Source organism: Lepidochelys kempii, chromosome 6 (assembly GCF_965140265.1).
Source record: "Lepidochelys kempii isolate rLepKem1 chromosome 6, rLepKem1.hap2, whole genome shotgun sequence".
Taxonomy (NCBI): Eukaryota; Metazoa; Chordata; order Testudines; family Cheloniidae; genus Lepidochelys; species Lepidochelys kempii.
This window is the reverse complement of record NC_133261.1, coordinates 86935006-86956713: the sequence shown is the minus strand read 5'-3', so window position 1 is coordinate 86956713 and position 21708 is coordinate 86935006. Positions and strand designations below refer to the sequence as shown.

Genomic DNA, 21708 nt, shown 5'->3' with positions numbered 1-21708 from the left:
ACAGCAACACCTCCCCCCCCCCCAACTGAAATAGTTTATACTGGCACAGAAATTGTATACACCAACCAATCTCACCGAATTCTGTATCAGAGTCTGCCTTGGCAAAGTGATGCTATATTTTACTCCACAAGCTTTCTTGTCAACCCACAAGACACAGGGCCACTTGGTATTTTTGGTCAGGTGGCCCTTGTGCACAGAAAAGTCATTTTGTTGCAGTTACTTTATATATAAACCAAGCTAAGATGTTCTAGAACAAAGCCTGCTCATTTTTTAAAGAATTCTAACCAGGAAAAAAGGAAAAAAAGCTAACACTGCTTTAAGAAGATAAAACAAGCCTGGTTTGTAGGGCCAGGTCTAAAAGAATAAAGGGAAAATGCAATCGGATAACTAAGATTGAATCATCTCTTGAAAAGGTTGGTTATTTGAGCTCCATTTCAGCAGGTTTAATTAGTTTTGATGGGAAAAATGCTGGAAGCCGTGGAGCTTTATGTACAGGAGAGCTTCCTGGGGTGAACTTTTTGTAAGAATAGGACCCCTCCATTCTTCTAAAACAAACAAGTTACAGTAGAATCCCTTCACTTTTTTTGTTTTCCCTTTTGCCATTTCTTCTTTCCATTTCCCTGCTCCTTTATCTTCCCCTTTGTTTTAGTTCCTGTTCTCATTAGGAATTGGAGCCACATTTGAAAAACAGTTTTTACCCTTGGCTCAATTTCTACCTCTCCTACTCTCCCATCCATAGTGCTTTATGAGCACTGAAGGAATTTCAGAGTGAAATTTACTATGATCACTGCCAGTTTTACTTCTTGCAGCCTCCGGGGTGTACAGTAGACAAAGGAAACCGGCACAGAAGTTGAATGACGAGATGCTCAGCTCTGTTCTTTTGTGTTCAATGTGTGCACCAGGCTGCAAAGAGAACTCTACCACTGATTATAGAAAATTGAGATCGGCAGTAGGCACACAACACACGAGTGGAGCAGCAGAGAGTGACTGACAGAGTAACAAAATTCAAAGGGGAATTTAGGAAATGCAGGAAACAGTACCATCTATAGGAGTGCTCGGCAGATTGCTCGTTAGTTGCTCATCTTTCAGTTTGGCAGCTAGATTAAACAACAAATTGGTTTTGAAGCTACACTGCATTATATATTGGCTGTTGTGCAGTGATGGGACTTGTACAAAAATTTGTTGTGTTGTTGTTGTTGGTCCAGCATATGGACAAAATTAACCCAAGAATACTAGAGAGAATTCCAGTACCAGAGAAGGGTGGTTGTCCCTTCTGTTGTACACAGTTGCGCTTGCAAAAATTCTATATTGAAAGATCTGAAAATCTCTCTTCTCCCTCCCCCCCCCCCCCCCGGCAATAGGTCTTTTGATGGAAGAAGTGGGGTTGTTGGCTGCTTAAATGCTTTTTTTTTTAAGCACTCATATATAGCGCTTTCTATCAGTAGATCTTAGTGCTTTACAAAGGAGGTGAGTATCATCCCCATTTTATAGATGGGGAAACTCAAGCACAGAGTGGTGAAATGATTTGCCCAAGGACATCCTGTAGGCCAGTGACAGAGCCAGGAATAGAAATCAGGTCTCCTGAATCCCAGTCCAGTGTTCTGTCACTGGGCCACACTGTCTCTCATACAACTATAGAATTCCCTCTCAAATACAGTCTAGTCATTATTTTTCTACATTTCTATATGCAAGGCGTGACTCTAGTTCATTGGTTCCCAACCTTTTATTTTTATTGTTGGAGCCTCTTTGCGATTGGTGGATAGGAGCTTTCACCTCCCCTTTGCACAAACAACTGTTTGTTACAGTTCTATTTTGCACTCTTTATCTATTTTCTCCTTCCTCTCAATGCCATTCTTGTCCCTTTTTTTAATTCCTAGATTTTTGATACTTTAGCTTTTTTTTCCCCTCCTTTCAGCACGCAATATGCTGTACTGTTTTATACATCCCTCAGAACCACAGTACCTGAGCACACCTTCCATAGTGCAGTCAGTGATATGACTAGCATCTGTCACATGCGGTTCATTCCCCCGCCCCTTCCCTGAGGGAGAATTTTGTGTGCAGCGTAGGGGTTTGGTTTTTGTCTTTAAATGTATACCTTGCTATATATATGTGTTAAAATTGGCAAGGTCAAAGAAGTGTGCCTTGTGCTTGTGAAGCATCACAAACCTCAACAACTTCTGCTCCAGTCTCAGACCAGCCCCTGAGAAAGTTCTGTCTGATAAGCTTTCCCCTTATGGTAGAACAGTGGTTTTCAACTGTTAATTAAAAAGTTGCTTGAAATAACTTTACAAATTTAACATTAGGTGATGCAGAAGATAATAAAAGGAACCAAAGGGGGGATAAAAAGAGGAAGAGGGAGGAAGACCAGTCTAGTCAGAAAGATGGTAAATTTAAAAAATGTTCTGTATTTTTAAGAGTTAGAAAAAATTGAAATATTTTGTCACTTTTTTTTCTTGACATGTTGATAATTCTATTGTCACTTGCATAGAATGAGGGAGTAGAGCTCTGAAATCATAAGACTATTTCTTCCTGCACATCTAAATGGTGCTTGAGGTAAAATAAAAATAATTTTAAGGGCAAAATGTTTTACTTTTTTGGCAGAGTCAGAAGGAAGTCGGAGTCAGAAGGATTTTGATGTAGAAATCTGTACAAGTTCATAGAAGCAAAACTTGTTAGTTTATTTTTTACTGTCTGAGCAACATAAAAATCTACAACATAATATGATTACATAGGAACCCTTCCTTGAAACTTTTTGAAATAGAAAACTGTTCCCTGAACACATTGTTACTGACATGTGACAATATGGATTTATCAAACAAGTTATCTAGTGCAGTTGGACCTAATGGCCTCAACTGAGCTCAGGAGGTCCCACACTTTCTCTGTAAAGGCATAGGAAAAGAATATCCTTTTTCCCCAAAGAGTTGACAATCTGAATAGACAAAGGGTAGGAGGAAAAAGCTGCTACACAAAGGGAACTGGGACTCTATGATAAAAATGACTTAACTGGTCACATGAAATCTGTGGCAGAGCTGGGCACTGAACCCAGATCTCGAGTCCTTTTAACCACTGCTTTTAACTTTTGCCCAGCTTCCCTATCTTAAACTCTTCCTGTCTCCTCGCTGGGTGGCGAGAGAGTCTCTCTTTCTATATTTGTATAGTCATTGCAGGGCTTTAGTTTCTGCCTTTTCTCGCAACCAGTGTCTAAACTGGAAGTTTAACATAAATATAGGCAGTGCTAGGAGGAGCCACACTCTAATACCAGATGCTGGGTGGGAAGAAAGGGAGGGCCTCGGATGAAGAACATTTAACCTCGACATGACCTAGTAAATAAGAGGGTACGGTTGGGACTTCTGTCCCTGGGGAGAAGTTGCTTTGCCAGCAGCTGAACTGCAGACCATTCCTGTAGCCACTCCGTGACTGGCAACGTAGGTGGCATAATCATGCACTTTAGTAGTGACATACTGGCTTTGCTCTGCTTACAGTTTTCCAGACTGCTTCTTTCAACACTGGGGAGGAGCTTGCTTCTTTTTTAGCAGCATGTTAATCTTCATTATCAGGAAGTTTATCGTAGTTGGTGGTCCACTAACAAACAGACGTAATCCTGGATAACCATATACATTGCCTTCCTTCCTGTTCTAGGTTATTGGCTAACAATTCTTCCACTATGGCACTAGTCTAGACAGATCCACTTGTCTGTGTTGACATGACGGTTCGTAACAGTAGCGGGGCAGTCTTCTGACAATGTAGTTTCCATAAATTTCCAGACAGCTTGTTGGTCATTTAAAATCTCAGGGACAGATTCAGACCTCACCTCTACTGCACCTGTAGGGAAGAAGCAGCCAAGTAGGACATAACTTTTTTCTTACCCACTCTGAACTCTTCCAAAAGCCACAATTTATATGTCTTCCACAGAAAGAATTGTAAAGGGGAACGTTGCAGGGCCTGGGATCCGTGGTATATCTGGGTGGGTTTTCTTTGTTTTTTTAGAAAAAACATGAGTGCTGTCCATCTAGCTGATTCTCTCTTCTTCATGCAGTATAGGACCATGCAACTTGTATTTACTGACTTCATTTTTTCAAATTTGGGGTTCGTGATTTAGGTTTTTTAATGAGAAAACGGAGTTACTGTATAAACATCAGTGCTGAGCAACTGCAGTAACTTTTTTTACTTCCTCTTTGACCTGTAACTATCTGGGTTTAAACAAAAAAAAAAAAAAAGTATTTCCAGTTACTTTTAATTTATTTAGTGCCTGTGTGTTGGAGAATTTTCATTCTTTTGGTTTAAGAATCTCTTGGATTTCAAATCTGACACCAAAGCAAGACACTTGACATGAAAAGTCACATCATGTGTTGACATCAGCTTGGTGTTCAAGGGTGAAATCCAAAGGTGAAACTTTATTGTTCACAGGTTTGCACTAAACTCTTGTGCCAGGATATAAGCCAGGAAATCCCTGACACTGAAGGGTTAAGAAATGAATGGGAATGCTCCTTGGGTGCTGCTTCCTATTTTATCACATGAAAAGTAGCCTTTACCCATGAGTAGCAGTTCAGATACATAGAATCTTCAGTCTAGAGTGAACCTGGATGTTTGTATAAGTAATTTCTGTTTCCTTCCTGTAATACAAGATGCCAGTGATGGTGGACGTTCATATAAAACAGTCCTGGACCGCTGGAGAGAATCTCTTCTTTCTTCTGGCAGCCTGTCTCAAGTCTTTCTACATCTCTCCACATTGGATCGAAGCGTTATCTGGTCTAAGTCCATTCTAAATGCTCGCTGTAAGATGTGCCGAAAGAAAGGTGACGCGGAAAGCATGGTGCTCTGTGATGGCTGTGATCGAGGTTATCATATCTACTGTATCAGGCCCAAGCTCAAGGTGCCTGAAGAAAAAGCTTTTGAAAATCCAGAATTCAGGTAAGGCTTAAGACCGATGGCACCTCAGTAATGCATATTTGTATATTACCAGGCCATTCCTGAAGGAGACTGGTTTTGTCCAGAGTGCCGACCAAAACAACGTTCTAGACGCCTCTCCTCTAGGCAGAGACCTTCTATGGAAAGTGATGAAGAGGCTTCAGAACAGTTTGAAGAAGAGGAGGAAGAGACTTACTATGGGGAAGTGGGACAAAGTGAGGAAGAGGATTATGAGGAGGAACAAGAGGAAGATGATGAATCGCAAGAGGAGGAAGAAATGAGGTAAGTCGGGGCCATAAGAACTGTTACCATTTAACACTATTATTCTGATTGATTAAGTGTGCTTAGTGTTCTACAAGACAGAAGTATGTGGTCTTTGTCTCAAAGAGCTTACCAACTGAAAGAGTTGCAGACACATAGGTCAGTGGTGACCTTGGCCCTCAGCGTTTGGTTTATTGGTGTTATGTGCATAAATATCCACTCCTAGGGATGAAAATACACTCTTATTAATGTGTATTTGATAGGATACCACCTGTGGTCACTAACTATGGGGTGTCTGCTCATTCTTAAGCCACAAAGATGTATTGGTATTCAAGAGAGGTGCTGTTCAGAAAATTTAATTCCCAAATTTCAGATACTGTGAGTTTCAAGGGACTAGATGGACATGGTGAGAACTGGATAGTAAAGAAAACAAAAAGGTTCTCTCCAAAGGGAGAATTCTAGGGGCGTGTAATAGGGCCAAGTAAACATGCAGTTTGAAAAATCCAGTAAATAGATGAATTTGTGTCACAAATCAATGTAGCTTAAAGGGAGCTTGTGACCAAGGCAACGCTTTTTTTCTCGATAGTCATTTGCATTTGAGTATGAATTAGAGGAGTTACATCCTATCCCCATAAGTTGGGGGTTAATCATTTGAAAGAACATACACTTCCATGGGACCATCAACTGCCAAATAGTGTCTCTTGGATCTCCCTTCTCTAATCTTGATCTTGCCTTGTGAGGGCATTATGGCAGACCCAAGGACTGGACAGGACTTTGTTAGAATCTGTCATCTCTGCAGCTTATTTATGTGGAGATGAGATTCCTGTGTATTACTAGCAAACCGTTTCCTCAAGAAACAAGGAGCCAGTTTAAAGAATAGAACCCAGGGATCTCTTCAGACAGCACATTTCTAATATTAAGCTGTTGGGCTGACTAGGCTTTCACAATCTCTTTTTACTCCATGCTGCACAGAGCATTTGATTTTAGAGAACTCCACAGAGCAATATTTAAGAATGCTAGTTGGATGCCAGCTTCAGTGGAAGCCAGTTTTCTGTCTTGTTAAACAGAAATTAGGTACTGAATTAGAACCCTTGAGGAGAAGAGGGGAGTAGGAGTTTAGAATAGTTAGAAGTAGCGATTTGTACAATACTGCTATGTACTTACATTTTTACAGCCCATCAAAACAAGGAAGACCACAAGTCAAACTTCCATTAAAAATGAGAGCAGCTAAACTCAACAACCCCTTTTCAAGTCGGAGCAGCCAGCGTCAGGCTAGTGGAAGATATGCTTCTCGGAGTCAGCAGAATACACCTAAGCAAACTGAAACTTCGTCCAGAGTTACTGGAAGGGGGATAAGAAAGATAAAGTCAGCCCCTCCATCAGTAAGAAAACCTTCTTTAAGACTGCACAGCCGTACTACTCGTCAGAGTCAAGGCTCATTACAAGCAGATGTATTTGTGGAATTACTCAGTCCTCGAAGACGACGTAGAGGAAAGAAGACTGCTGATAGTACATCAGAGAACAGTCCTTCTCTTGGCTTCAGAATTGTTGCCACCACAGACTCACGTGAACGACTTAGAAGATCTCCTCCAGTTTCTACACAGAAGTTTCCTCTTCAGAATAGTGAATCTAAGAGAAGAGGCAGGAAACGACAATCCACAGGTTAGAAAAGCTTTGCTAGGAAAAAGTTAAAGCTACTCCTTAAATGGTGGAGAGGGGGAAGGTTAGGGTTTTTAGGTACTTATTGACAAATGATTATATGGAAAAATTCTTACAATCTACAAGTCGGTTCCATTGAAAATTAACCTGTTGCCACTGCACATTTCTGTCACTAATCCTTCAGTACTATGAATTAACCTGTCAAACTGAGTGATCAGATCCATGGCACAAGTGTTAATTTAGTGTTTTCACTTAATGTGGGGGGCTTTCTAGTTAGTGAACTGGAAGTGATGATAGACTGACCATGAGTGTACTCCATATGTAACTGCTAAAAAAAAAAAAAAAAAGGCAAATACTAAATCTTTAAATATAGCAAATCCTAATAATAACTATCAAGTAAACCATGGAGGACACAGAAATAATGGGACAATGAAATTAGGAATATGGGTAACAAAGAGATTCAGCCTAGAAAAATGTAAGCTGATAACCTTTGGAGAGATGATCCAAAACACTCAATGAGACAAATATTTGGAAAGCCACAATGCCACAAAAAGACCTTATATGTGACAAAAGACTGCAAATTAGCAAGAGTGGCAATAAAAAATGTGAATGTTTTGTGTGGCATTTTGTACCATTTCAGACCTTCACCATTAGGTGTCTCTGCTTATCCTGTAGCCAATACTCTGCTAGTCCTTCCCGATCAGAAAGCAGAGTAACTGTTCTCTGAATTAGTTGTATTTGTAGGATAGAAAAATGGTAGTTCAGACTGTAAGAGAGGACTCTGCTATAACCGTGTAGTAGATAGATGCTCTATTTAACCCTTTATGTATGAGCTGCTGTTTTGGGGTTTTTTTAACTGTTTTCTTGGTTATACACATTTTTAAAAAGTATATTTTTATATTGAGCTTCCTAGATTCCTCCTCTTTTATCCTAATGTGCCTGACGTGATCTTCATTAGGTCACTACTGACTTTGTACTGTATTTCAGCAAGGCTGTAGCACAGTTCAGATATGTGGCCTTGATATACATATGGGACTGAACCAAACTGAGAATTGTGTTTGGGGGGCTATATTATTGAAACTGGGTCTCCCAAAATGAAAGCTGCTGGTCATACTGTCAGGGTATGACCTTGAGCAGATCAGTAGTGATTACAATAGGGCTCTGGGAATGAGGGTGAAAGTGGTATTCTCATCAATCCTGTCGGTTGAGGATAGGGGTTTGGGCAGGGATAGATATATCCTGGAGATGAGTGCCTGGCTGTACAGATGCTGATAACAGGAGGGCTTTGACTTCCTTGACCATGGTGGGATGCTGTTAGGGTCCACAGCAGTCCTCCTTCCCCAATCTCTTTCCCTGATGAAGGGGAAGAGTATCTTGAGGTGCTTACTAACATAGTAAGGAGGGCTTTAAACTAAGTTAAAAGGAGGCAGGGTGACAAAACCCTACAGGTAAGTATGAAAGGTGATCTTGACAGAGGGCTGGAAGTTTTGGGGGTGGGGAATGGAAAATTACAATAGGTTCACAGGTTTAACGAGGGAAAACAATGGGGGGAATCTCAACATCTTGTATGTAAGTATACAATGCAAGAAGTATGGGGAATAAACAGGAAGAACTGGAAGTCTTCATACATAAGCAAAATCATGATGTAACATGCATCACAGAGACTTGGTGGGATAAATCTCATGACTGGAATACTAGTATAGAGCAGAGGTTCTCAAACTTGGGGGCAATATGTATTCTGTATGTGAGAAGCTTTAGGGGAAAAAAATTTTAATGCACACAATTTACCCACAGCAATGAATAACTAGCAAAGCTTATTCCTCCAGACATATCAGGTCCTCAGATGGTACTGTGCATTTGACTTTAGATCAGTGATCCCCAAACTTTGTAGGGTCATGCCCCCCCTCTTACCCCTGTCTACACCCTCCCCCCAGGACCAGGAATGGCGCCGCGGTCCAGAGCCACTGCCAGGCCACAGTCAGGGGGCCGAGGCTGGGAGCAGAGTCTGGTGTGGGACCACAGCTGGGGACAGGGCTGGAGCAGAGCTGGCAGTGGAGCAGGGCTGGGTGGCACTCCCTCCCCACCCCCCATGGGGGCTGGCCCAGGCTCCACTGCACCACCCTCCGACCCTGAACATTCCCTCATGCCTCCCTAGGGGGGTGTGCCCCATGGTTTGCGGACCAACTGTGCTCTAGATGGTGCTGTGCATTTTGATGGATTTCTGTTCAGCTTCCATAGCATTATACTAAGTCGTTGCCATCTGTACATTAATCCATTTAATTGTAAACATCAATCACAATTACAGTTTTGCTTTTGCTCTTATTAAAATGAATTGTTGCCTTGATGGTTTTAATATTTAGTAAGAGTTGCATGTTGTGGGGGGGTTTTTATACATACTTGTGTGGCGCAGGGGCATAAACTACTAGAGATACAAAGAAGGAGGGCGCATTCAAATAAGTTTGAGAACCATTGACCTAGACAACATCATATTAAATCTACTCCTGACAAGAAGCCCAAACATCTGACTTGTGAAAACCTTTCTTCCCAACATCCACTAGCCTTCATTTCAGAATAGCAAACCATCAAGTGCTGTTGGCTAAGTATGACTCTCTCATTCGGAATTCACAGACTCGCAGCAGAACAGAGCTCATTTCCAGGCTCTGAGTGAAGAGGGTAAGTTGGTGGCCAGAACTGCACTTCTGCATTCAGCGGTTGGTGCAGCAGACAGGCCACTGTGATGCACCATAAGTAAGGCTATGAGTCTGTCATGGATTTGATTTTTGATGACTTCTGCAACTTTAGCCGTGCACAGCGGGATAAGCCTTGGGTGGCAGGGCTTGGGCTTCTGCGAATTACTGTTGATTGACTGCTACCTGTCCATGACTTTTTACTAAAAATAATTGTGACAAAAACTTAACCTAAAGAGGTTTCAGAGTAACAGTTATGTTAGTCTGTATTCGCAAAAAGAAAAGGAGTACTTGTGGCACCTTAGAGACTAACCAAACCAATTTATTTGGTTAGTCTCTAAGGTGCCACAAGTACTCCTTTTCTTTTAATCTAAACAGTGAGTCATGGTTGCATGCTTCGGAGTTTCCCATGGAGGTCCAAAACATGGTGAAGGACTTACCTTTTTGATGATGCCCATTTTTTTCAATGAAAAGACAGATGAGTCCTTTCATACCTCCTTTTGGGGGGCAGGAGTCCTTTAAAGTATCTCAAGCAGCCTTACAAACCTAGATTGGCATTTCAGTTGTGGCCTTGTCTCTTACAAGGAGGGCACAAAGAAATACAGAAGTCTTGTTTCCCTGAACCTCCCATCCCCCACTAAGATATTTTTGCTGGGAGCTCGAGAAATGTAAACCATTTATGATGCCACCACTGCCCTATCCCCACATACTTTTCAGTGGTCATTTAACACTCTGTTTCCACAACTGAACTGCTATAACAGTCAAGTGGATATTAGATATCTTCCATTACAACAATAAAATTGAGTTTATGTCCCTACCTCCTCCAAAGTCCCCATCCCTGTCCCTCTTTAGGGACCATTCTCATAAGGGGATTCTCGGGCAAGAGGAGTGGAATCTCTCCTCCAGCAAGATGCAATAGAGCTTCAACACAAATGGACAAGTTTTTACTCTATGTAGTTTCTAAAAAATGGGAGGTTGGAGACCGGTCTTCAGTCTGTTATCTCAACTGCTTTATTCGCAAACTGAGATTTTACATCGCCACTCTGGCATAAATAATCCCATCCCTGGAAAATGATGTGGTTTGCAGCTGTTGATGTGAAGGATACTTTCTTTTATGTAGATATTCACCCCCACCCACAGGCATTTTCTCAGATTCATGGTGGGCTCCGACCACTTGCAATACACTGCTCCCAGTTAGCCTCACTGCTGCCCCCTGGGACCTTTACTAAGGTCGTTCTGGCAGTAGCAGTGCATTTCTGGTGAAGCCATTCCATCTTTTTCCTCTATCGACAGTTGGCTTCTCGTTCCCAAGATGCCTCAGGAAGCCTACAAGTCAACCTCATCAATGCCTCAACTACTCTCTTCCCTTGGAGTCAATGTGAACTTAGAAAAGTCTGTCCTTACTCTGATGCGGACTATATTCTAATACTTCAGTCATGGCAAGAGCTTATCTATCAAGGGACAGGTTCTGCACCATGAGCAACCTAATAGATCAGGTTATATGCAATCCTCAAGCTCCAGTCAGAACTAGTCTTTCCATCCTGGGGTACATGGCTTCATGTGCTTGTTATCTCTGTCACACTGTCTGAAGTGGCTTATGACATAGGGCCTGCCTCAGGGCAGACTGTCAGAAAATAGGGTAGACACCCCAAACTGGTGATGTGTTCTATAATTAATTCACCAAGCCAATGACAAACATGAACCTTACCATGGAGTCACAGATAGTTCTTCTTCGAGTGCTTGCTCGTGTTGATTTCATTGTAGGTGTTGCGTGCACCCAAGTGCGCGGCTGTCAGAGACTTTTGCTTTAGCGGTACCCGGAGAGCTGGCTGTGGCGCCCTCTGAAGTGCTGTGCTCGTGGCGTGGTATATCAGGCGCCAGTGCCTCTCAGTTCTTTCTTACCACCCATGGTGGTCAGTTGGACCGCCTCTGTTCCTTGCTTCGCAAGCGCTCAGCGGTTTCTCATCTAGTTTAGCCTTGTGCTTTACTTGTAAATAGTTTTAATCGTTGTTAGTTAAGTACCCATTAATTGTTTAGTTAGTGTCCCAGTGGGGATTTTTCCCCCCAATGAGCATGCCCCAGTCTGAGTTTCAAGCCCTGCTCATCCTGTTACAGGCCTATGCCTGTTAGTGACCCACACGAGAGTTGTCAACAGTGCCTCAGGGAAACCTATATAAAGGAGCGCTGTCGCATCTGCCAGAACTTTCATCCGCAGACACAAAGGGAGCACGACATCAGTCTCAGGGCTCTCCTGATGCAGGCTGCCCTGTGCCCAGCATTGGAGCCAGCGTGGCACGAACTGGCACCCAGCGCTTCAACTTTGGAGCGTAGCGCACCTCTGGCACCGATCCATCACTGATCCCAAAGAAAAAGGCTAAGAAGATGGCACCAACCAAGGGGCTGTGGGAAAAGGACCCTGCTCGGGCCTTACACCCTCTGGACTGGCTAAAGGGCTCAGCTCTGGGGAGTCCCTCCCCCCAAAAGGACCCGCCACCAACTCCGGGGAGCAGTAAAGGGCCTATGGAGCAAACCCCCCCCCCCCCCCGGTCGTCCAATCATCCTCATCCTCCCCGGACAAGGTGGTCACGGGGCCGACTGGAAGATTTTCGTGAGCATCAGGCACTGCTCTGCAGGGTGACAACTCACTTGGGCCTCAAGGCGGAGGAGATGCAGGAACAGACGGACACATTACTTAATGTGCTCCGTGTCCACCCCAGTCTGGGTCACGCTTCTGGTACACAAAGGGGTCTTGAACATTGCCAAAGTCATCTGGCAAACCTTGTTCTCCATCCCACCCACCTCAAAAAGGGTGGAAAAGAAGTACTTCATTACCACAAAAGGGTTTGAGTACTTATACACTCATCCACCAACGGGGTCGTTGGTCATGTCCGTGGCTAACAAACGGGACAAATATGGGCCTACCAGTTCTACTCCTAAGAACAAAGAGGCCAAGAGACTGGATTTGTTCGGCTGAAATATTTATTCTACTGCCAGCGTCCAGTTTCGGGTGGCAAACCACTAAGCCCTCCTGGGCTGCTACAATTTTAACTTGTGGGACTCTCCTCAAGTTTTAAGGACTCCATGTCCTAGGAGGCGGCCCAGGAGTTCACAAGCCTGGTGGATGAAGGGACCGCAGCACCTGGTCCTTTCTCCAGATGGCCTGGGATGCGGCCAGTTCAGCTGCCTGAGTAGTTGCTTTGGCGGTGGTTATGCGGCACAGTTCCTTGCTCCAGACCGCTGGCCTGTCCCAAGAGATGTGGGTCTCGATCCAGGACCTTCCGTAAGACTACATCTGCCTAGTTTCCAACCAAATGGATGCACATCTGCATGGCCTAAAGGACACAAGGGCAACCCTCCACTTCCTGGGGATGCACATCCCTCAGACGTCCAGGCAGCTGTTCTGGCCTCTTCTGCCACCTAGGCAGTGGCAGCCTCAGCAGGGGCCTATGAGAAAAAGGGACACCAGGTTTAGCTGCTGCTGCTCTTTGTCGTCCTGATCTCCTGCACAGCCTGGCCTGGTGAAACACCACGGGGTCCAAAAGCGCTCATTTGAGGGCGTGCTCAGGAGTGACGCACCAACCAACTGCCCGGATCCTTCCCGCCCCTTCCTAAGCCACCTCTTCCCTTACCACTCGGCCTGGTTGTGGGTTACCTCGGACTGTTGGGTCCTGGACATAGTGACTCGGGGCTACACTCTGCAATTTTTGGCTGCCCCTCCTTCGCACTCTGCCTCTTCCCCCGTCCCTCTTTAGGGACCCTTCTCACAAGCAACTCCTCGTTCAGGAGGTCAAGAACCTCCTATGTCTGTGGGGCTGTGGAGGAGGTTCCTTGGGATATGCAAGGAAGAGGATTCTACTCCTGCTACTTCCTAAGCCCAAAGGCAAAAGCGGGGCTCAGACCCATCCTGGACCTGTGGGGCCTCAACAAGTCTCTCACGAAGTTGAAGTTCCACATGGTATCCCTGGCCTCCATCATCCCTTCCCTGGATCCAGGGCACTGGTACGCCATTCTTGACTTAGACATGAAAGTAAGCGTCTTTTATCTTCCTTGGCACAGACATTTCCTGCGTTTCATAGTACCATGTTTATGGCACTGCCCTTTGGCTTGTTCTTGGGCCCCAGGGTGTTCACGAAATGTGCGGCGGCTTACCTGAGGCATCGAGGGGTCCAGATCTTCCTGTATCTTGACAACTGGCTCATCAAGGGCAGGTCCAGAGGAGCCTTGTTCTGGTGCGCTCCACCTGCAGCGATCTGGGTTTCCTAATAAACACAGAAAAATCCACATTAACACCGGTTTAACGTATAGAATTCATCAGAGCGGTTCACAACTCCATGCGGGCCAGGGCCTTCCCGCCAAAAGTGCGTTTTCAAGTCATGTCAGTCTTGATTGCCCACAAACAGAGCCAACCGCCTACCGTGACCCACACGTGCCTGCGACTGGCCACATGCACCTACGTGGTAAGCCACACCCAGCTGCATCTGAGGCCCCTGCAAGCGTGGCTGTCCTCAGTCTACGTTCCCAGCAGGCGCCCCCGGACCGAGTGGTCACGGTGCTGAGCCACGTCCTCTGGTCTCTGGATTGGTGGTGCAATCCCAGGTCAGTGCTGCAGGAAGTCTATTTCGCGACCCTCTGCATGGATTCTGCTTGTGAGTCACCTACAATGGAATCGACATGAGCAAGCACTCGAAGAAAAAACAGTTAACCACCTTTTGGTAACTGTTGTTCTTCGAGATGTGGTGTTCGTGTCCATTCCATTACCCACCCTCCTGCCTCTCTGTCAGAGTTGTTTGCAAGAAGGAACCGAGAGGGCACACTGTGCCATGAGCACGGCACTCCAGAGGGCACGATAGACGGCCCTACGGGTACCGTTAAAAGTCTCCGTTGGTGCGTAAGCACACCTACAATGGAATGGACATGAACAACACATCTCAAAGAACAACAGTTACAAAAGGGTGGGTAACCATTTTTTCCCTTAGACTCTCCAGTCTATCTTGCCATCCAGACAAACTGGACTTTGTGATAAAATGATTACTTATACCAAAAATCACATCAGATCTATGTTGCTTCCAGTCCCAAGAGACCAATCACTTACCCCAGATCAGTTAGAACACTACATCTTTCACTAAAGACAAAGCTGGCCGCCAATTCTATAGTAAAATAACAAGACTTCTTAACTAAGAAAAGGAAGTGAGAGTTATTGGGAGGTTAAAGCAGGTAAAATATATGCACAAGGAGTCAGTTTGTAATCCCAAATGGTGGCAATATGTAATAAATTGCTAGTTTCCCAAAAGTCTTCTCAGAATACCCAGATTGTCTTTAGGGCTCTTTTTCTTCTGGCGCACTTCTCTGTAAAAGTCCAAATAGTCCAGAGATACAGGATCTTTCCTTGAATCTTTACTTATAGCTTCTTCACACAGAAAACAAGCTGAGAGTGTTACTACCTATGTGGGCTCTTCCTTTGACGGAGAGCGAGGAATCCATTTTGGTCCTTTGACCTTCAGTCATCACACACACAGACCACTTACTTTGAAATGAGCACTTTTCATTTACATTCTACAAGGCTCCTTTCTCATTTGATAGGTTACTTAGTTGCAGGGGTATACACAATGTAAATGTTTGCTACTACATTATAATAGGACACAAATAAGTGAAAACAATGCAAGTAACATCCCACTAGTTTTCATGAACTTTAAACATCAAATACACTCTTATACATTTATCTTTGATCTATACGAATACACAAGTGAATTGGCCTGGGGCTCTGGCATGAGCTGGCACCTGGTCTGCCACAGTCACAATCCCATTTGTCACACTCTACCGATATGGCCTTCAGGCGTGGCCCCAGACATTCACTAACCAAACACAGCATGAATACCATGGTAACAATTCTTTCCAAATTAACATCTTCCCTGATATGGTGGAAGGATCCTGTCAAGGTTCCTCCCCCACTCTGAACTCTAGGGTACAGATGTGGGGACCTGCATGAAAAACCTCCTAAGCTTATCTTTACCAGCTTAGGTCAAAACTTCCCCAAGGTACAAAATATTCCACCCGTTGTCCTTGGATTGGCCGCTACCACCACCAAACTAATACTGGTTACTGGGGAAGAGCTGTTTGGATGCGTCTTTCCCCCCAAAATACTTCCCAAAACCTTGCACCCCACTTCCTGAACAAGGTTTGGTAAAAAGCCTCACCAATTTGCCTAGGTGACTACAGACCCAAACCCTTGGATCTTAAGAACAATGAACAATCCTCCCAACACTTGCACCCCCCCTTTCCTGGGAAATGTTGGATAAAAAGCCTCACCAATTTGCATAGAAACCCTTGGATCTGAGAACAATGAAAAAGCATTCAGTTTTCTTACAAGAAGACTTTTAATAAAAATAGAAGGAAATAGAAATAAAGAAATCCCCCCTGTAAAATCAGGATGGTAGATATCTTACAGGGTAATTAGATTCGAAAACATAGAGAACCCCTCTAAGCAAAACCTTAAGTTACAAAAAAGATACACAGACAGAAATAGTTATTCTATTCAGCACAATTCTTTTCTCAGCCATTTAAAGAAATCATAATCTAACACATACCTAGCTAGATTACTTACTAAAAGTTCTAAGACTCCATTCCTGGTCTATCCCCGGCAGAAAACCAGCATATAGACAGACAGACACAGACCCTTTGTTTCTCTCCCTCCTCCCAGCTTTTGAAAGTATCTTGTCTCCTCATTGGTCATTTTGGTCAGGTGCCAGCGAGGTTACCTTTAGCTTCTTAACCCTTTACAGGTGAGAGGAGCTTTCCCCTGGCCAGGAGGGATTTCAAAGGGGTTTACCCTTCCCTTTATATTTATGACAGATCCCTATCAGGTATGTATGGGCATCCCCTTCCTACCATCCTTGCCAGACAAGGTGATCATTTATAGACACGTCTCTCTAGCTGGAGAGCCCACAGGGACAACCACATTGTGCAGGGCAATTGGACATCTTGAGAACCAGGATGCACATGAACATTCTGGAATGCCAGGCAGCCTGAGAAGCTTGCAAGATTTTTCTCCAACTCCTCCAGTCCCATCATTTTCTGATAATGTCAGACATGACAACTGTCTTTTACATCAACAAACGGGGGGTGGGAGGGGCAAGATCAGCTCCCCTGTCCTTTTGGACTATCTTCTTTCTCCCACCACAGCTGAGCTTTCCCTTAAGTTCTATTCGAGTCTACCTGGTAGCAATCAGTGCATGCTATCTACCCTCTGGTGGTTATTCAGTTTTCACTCTTCGACTACCAAATTCTTAAAAAGCTTAATTACAAGTTTCCCACCAGTAAGGAAATCTACTCCACGCTGGGACTAAAATCTTGTACTTGCAGTACTCATTAAGCCTCCCTTAGAACCATTAGTTTCTGTGTCTCACTTAGCCATAAGAAATTCGACTGCCATTGATATCACCTCAGCCAGAAGCATGGGTGAGCTGGGAGCTCTAATGGCAGATGTGCCATACAGTATATTCCATAAGGACAAAGTCTCTTTATGACTCCCTAAAATTCACCCCCAAAGTAGTTCTGGCGTTTCACAAGAAATGATAAATAGACTTACCTGTGTCCCCACTCTCTCCCTGAAACATGTGTCTGGAGAGGAGACTTCACTCCCTTACCATATGATGCACTCTTGCCTTCTACCTGCAAAGGACAAAACCAATTAGAAAATCACGTAGATTGTTTTGTTTGTTTCTCTCTACAGCAGAATGAGTCTGAGATTAAGTGGTTCTCGGCCTGTGGGCCATTTGCGCCCCAATCAGCACAGTGTTGCAGCCCATGTGACATCCTCAGGGCCATATAGGTAGTATTGGATGTGGCCCACAATGGTAAACAGGTTGAGAACCACTGGGTTAAGCTATATCCTCTTAAGTGGATCTTGGGTTGTATCCTGCTTTGCTACCAGCTGCTGCATCTTCCTCCTCCTCATGGGTTGAGGGCTCATTCTGCAAGAGCACAAGCAAATTCAATGGCATCACTTCAGGAAGTACCCATTTCTTTACATTTGCAGATCAGCTATGTGGAGTTCCATACATATGTTTGCACATCATTATGTTCTAGTGCAGAACTCCTCTGCTGATTCATTCTTTGGGACAGTGGTTCTCCAAACAGCTCTGCCATTTGTCCCCCCCTACCCTCCTACTTAAGTACTGCTTGTCAGCCACCCATAGTGGAATACACGTAGGGACCAGGTCTCAAAGAAGAAACTGTTACTTATAGTAACTGGAGGTTTTGTGATTCCTATCCGTATTCCACTACTCACCCTCCCTCCTTCCGCTCTTCTTTGGATCTCTACTGGATTTATGGTAGAGAAGGAACTGGAGAGGCAGTCAGTCCACTCTGCCATTTATGCCTTTGGTTGAAAGCACCAGGAAAGCAAGGGCACTTGTGTGGCCCAATGGATGCAGTGTACAAGAATTCGACTCCAGATACAGCAGAGGGGAAGGAGAGTGCATACTGGAATATAGATAGGGACCACATGTCTCTAAGAACCCCCAGTTACTGTAATTAACCTTTTGTCCTTTGAGACCTGGTACCTATGTATATTCCACTCTGGAGTGAAAGCAGCAGAATAAGGACAATGGACTTAAAAAAAAGCAGACTTTAACCAATTCTGAGAACTGGTAGGTATGGTCCCATAGGAAGACAATCTAAGGGAAAAGGGAGTTCATGAGAGCTGGCAGTTTCTTAGACAATATTAAAGGCACAACATCAAACTATCCCCATGCAAAAGAAAGATAAGAATAGTAAGAGGCCAGTATGGCTTCATGAAGAGCTCTTCAATGACCTGAAACTGAAAAATGCATCCTATAAAACTTGGAAACGTGGACAAATTCCTAAGGAATACAAAATAATACAAGTATGTAGGGACAAAATCAGAAAGGGTAAGGCACAAAATGAGTTACATCTAGCAAGGAACATAAAAGGCAATAAGAATTGGTTCAATAAATAAGTCATGAGCAAGAAAAAGACAAGAGTGTGGAGGTCCTCTACATAGTGGGCAAACAGAGCTAATAATGGCAAGAACACTGAGGTGTTAAATGCCTATTTTGCGTCAGTCTTCTTTAATAAAAAAAAAAAAAAAAGTTGTTGTGGCCTGATGCTTAACACAATTTAATATTAACAACAAGGGAGAAGGAACACAAGCCAGAACAAGGAAGGAGCAGGCTACATAATATTTATTCAAGTCATCAGGGCCTGATGGAGTTTACCCTAGGTTACTTAATGAACTAGTTGGAACCATTTGCAGTTTCTTTGAGAACTCGTGGATGAGAACTGAGGTCCCAGAGGACTTGAAAAGGGCCAAGACAGTATTTATGTTTTTAAAAGGGTAAACACAGAGGGGAGTTATAGACTAGTCAGCCTAATTTTGATACCTGGAAAAATACTGGAACAAATTATTAAACAATCAGATTGTAAGCATGTAGAGGATAATAGGTGATCAGAAATAGCCAGCATGGATTTGTGAAGAACAAGTCATGTCAAAACCCAATTTCCTTATTTGACGGGGTTACTGGCCTCCTGGATAGGGGACTCGGGGACAAGCAGTAGATATGACTTGTATTGATTTTAGTAAAGATTTTGACACAGTCCCGACATGTCATTCTCATAACTAATTAGAGAAATGTGGTCTAGATGAAATTACTTTAAGGGAGGTGCACAACTGGTTGAAAGAGCTACTCTTTATATACAGTGCCAATAGTTCACTGTCAAACTGGGAAGATGTATCTAGTAGAGTCCCACAGGGGTCAGTTCTATTTTCACTGACTTGGATAATAGAATGGAGAGCATGCTTATAAAGTTTAGAGATGACACCAAACTGGGAGGTATTTCAAGTGCTTTGGAGGACAGGATTAGAATTCAAAGCGACCCTGACAAATTGGAAAACTGGTGTGAAATCAACAAGATGAAATTCAATAAAGACAAGTACAGCACTTAGGAAAGAAAAATCAATGTACAACTACAAAATGGAGACTGGGCTAGGCAGTAGTACTGCTGAATAGGATCTGGGGAGTAATAGTGAATCACTAATTGAATGGTGATGCTGCTGTGTTTTAGGGGGTGGGGGGAAGGCCAATATCAGTCTCGGGTGTATTAACGGGAGTATCATACATAAGATATGGGATGTTATCGTTCCACTCTACTCAGCATTGGTGAGGCCTCAGCTGTACAAGTTTGGTGCCAGGCTTTAGGAAAGATGTGGACAAAGTGGGAGAGTCCAGAGGAGAGCAACATAAAATGATAAAAGATTCAGAAAACCTGACCTATGAGGAAAGATTTTTAAAAGTTGGATATATTTAGTCTTGAGAAAAGAAGACTGAAGGGGAACAGAAGGCTTTAAATATGTTAAGGGCTGTTACAAAGAGGAGGGTGCACATTTGCTCTCCATATCCACTGAAGGTAGTACAAGTAATGGGTTTAATCTGCAGCAAGGGAGATTTAGGTTAGATATTAAGAAATCCTTAGTTAAGTACTGGAATTCGGTTCCCAGGGAGGTCGTAGACTCCCCATCATTGGAGGTTTTTAAGGACGGGTGAGACAAACACCTGTCCGGGATGGTGCAGATGTAACTGGTCCTAACTCAGCATAGGGGTGCACTAAATGATGTCTCAAGGTTCCTTCCAGCCTTACATTTCTATGATTTGACATTGATAATTAAGGTTCTGTAAACAAACTATGATATTTAGCTGTAAATTGACACATAAATTGACTCCAAAAGTGAGTGAGTAGTGTGAGAAAGAGAACCCAAATGCTTCCATCTATTATTGCCCATATGAGCCACACATCCAAAGAAGTGAAGCAGAGCCCCATCTGCTTTCTTTATACTCTGGAAGGAGAAATTAAGCAGTAAAATCCATAGAGTTCCTGCCTCCTTGTCTGCCAAATTTAGCTTTTCAAATCTACCCCACTTGCTGTGAATAAGGCCCACAGGATTGGGTAGCTGGGCAAAATAAAGCTTAGCAGAAGTGCTACTAGTACACCTGCATTTAAAACACTACAGGGGTGGGGTCGGGAGAAGTCCTCCACCCCTTTGCTGAACGGACCAAACTGCAAGAGAGCCCTATCTGATCTTCTACCTTCCCGTCCCCTACATCCCATTAGCTCTTGTTGGCATGTTACACGTCCAGTGTTTTCATGTTTTATTAAATACTTAATATTGGTGTGCCATTTTCTTTCTTTTTGTCAGTAGTTTTGTGATCTATTTTTCAGATTCATCTCCTCACACCTCATTGAACAGGAGGAGTTCGGGTCGTCAGGGTGGAGTCCATGAACTGTCAGCTTTTGAACAACTTGTTGTGGAACTGGTACGACATGATGACAGCTGGCCTTTCATGAAACTTGTTTCCAAAGTCCAGGTAACTGGGGTGGATGTATATTGTGGCAACATTTTGGTATGATGTTTATTATCAGATTCTGATTCACTGAATAGCCCTAGAAGGGAATACCACTGAGTAAGATTCAGAGAACTCTTGCTATGTAACTTGAGTCTTTGATGTCAGGAACTGAGATTTCCCAATTTGACAAGTTACTGTGAAAGTCCTAATATACCTGTATTGGCAGGTAGGTGTGCGTGGCTGTGAATCTCCAAGAGTGGCCATGCCTCTTTGCTGTCACGCACCTGGAACGGCACTCTGCATAAGAGGGAAATTGACTATCTCTAGGGCTCAAACCCACAGGTGGGGTGGAACAGTGAACAGTCAGGGGCCCAGGCCCTTAGGCAGGGTGAGGCACCCAACAGTCTAGAGCTCCAACCCTCAAGCAGGGTACAGCAGGTAAGAGTCTAGGAGCCTGGGGCTGGCAAGAGGTGAGTGCTCTACACAGTCTAGGGGGCTAGCTCAGCGGAAAGTAGACTCACACTGGCCTTCTGGCCGAAAGTGCGGATGCTGTCACCCCAGGGTTGGGATGGCAGTGGGTAGGGAAATGCAGGTCCACCCGACTCCACTGTGTCCCAGCCCAGGGCCCTAACAGTAGAAGAGTGGTCTGCCACTGGGTCAGTGGGGATCCGCCCGCAACATGCTGACCTTGTATCAGGCCAGCACTCTACCAGACGGTTGTCTAGTTTCCCTGGGCTACTTCCTACTCTTCCCAGGTTTGGTACCTTGGCGAGGTGAGTGGGTTTCCTCAGGGTACACCACCACTGGCAAACCCAGCAGCGCCTCACCGTTGG

At 44.0% G+C, this 21708-nt stretch overlaps 1 protein-coding gene across 7 annotated transcripts in view; it reads left to right on the top strand.

The window, feature by feature from the left end:
* Window positions 1-21708, top strand: part of BAZ1A (bromodomain adjacent to zinc finger domain 1A) — a 115994-nt gene that overhangs the window by 90062 nt on the left and 4224 nt on the right. For 6 of the 7 annotated variants that reach the window (XM_073349002.1, XM_073349005.1, XM_073349004.1 and 3 more), the window contains 4 exons: window positions 4626-4873; window positions 4964-5190; window positions 6344-6831; window positions 20751-20896. In XM_073349002.1, coding sequence (XP_073205103.1) covers window positions 4626-4873; window positions 4964-5190; window positions 6344-6831; window positions 20751-20896 — 1109 coding nt within the window. Of the gene's footprint in view, window positions 1-4625; window positions 4874-4963; window positions 5191-6343; window positions 6832-20750; window positions 20897-21708 lie in introns of those variants that run through there. The other variant, XM_073349007.1, reaches the window with a different exon arrangement.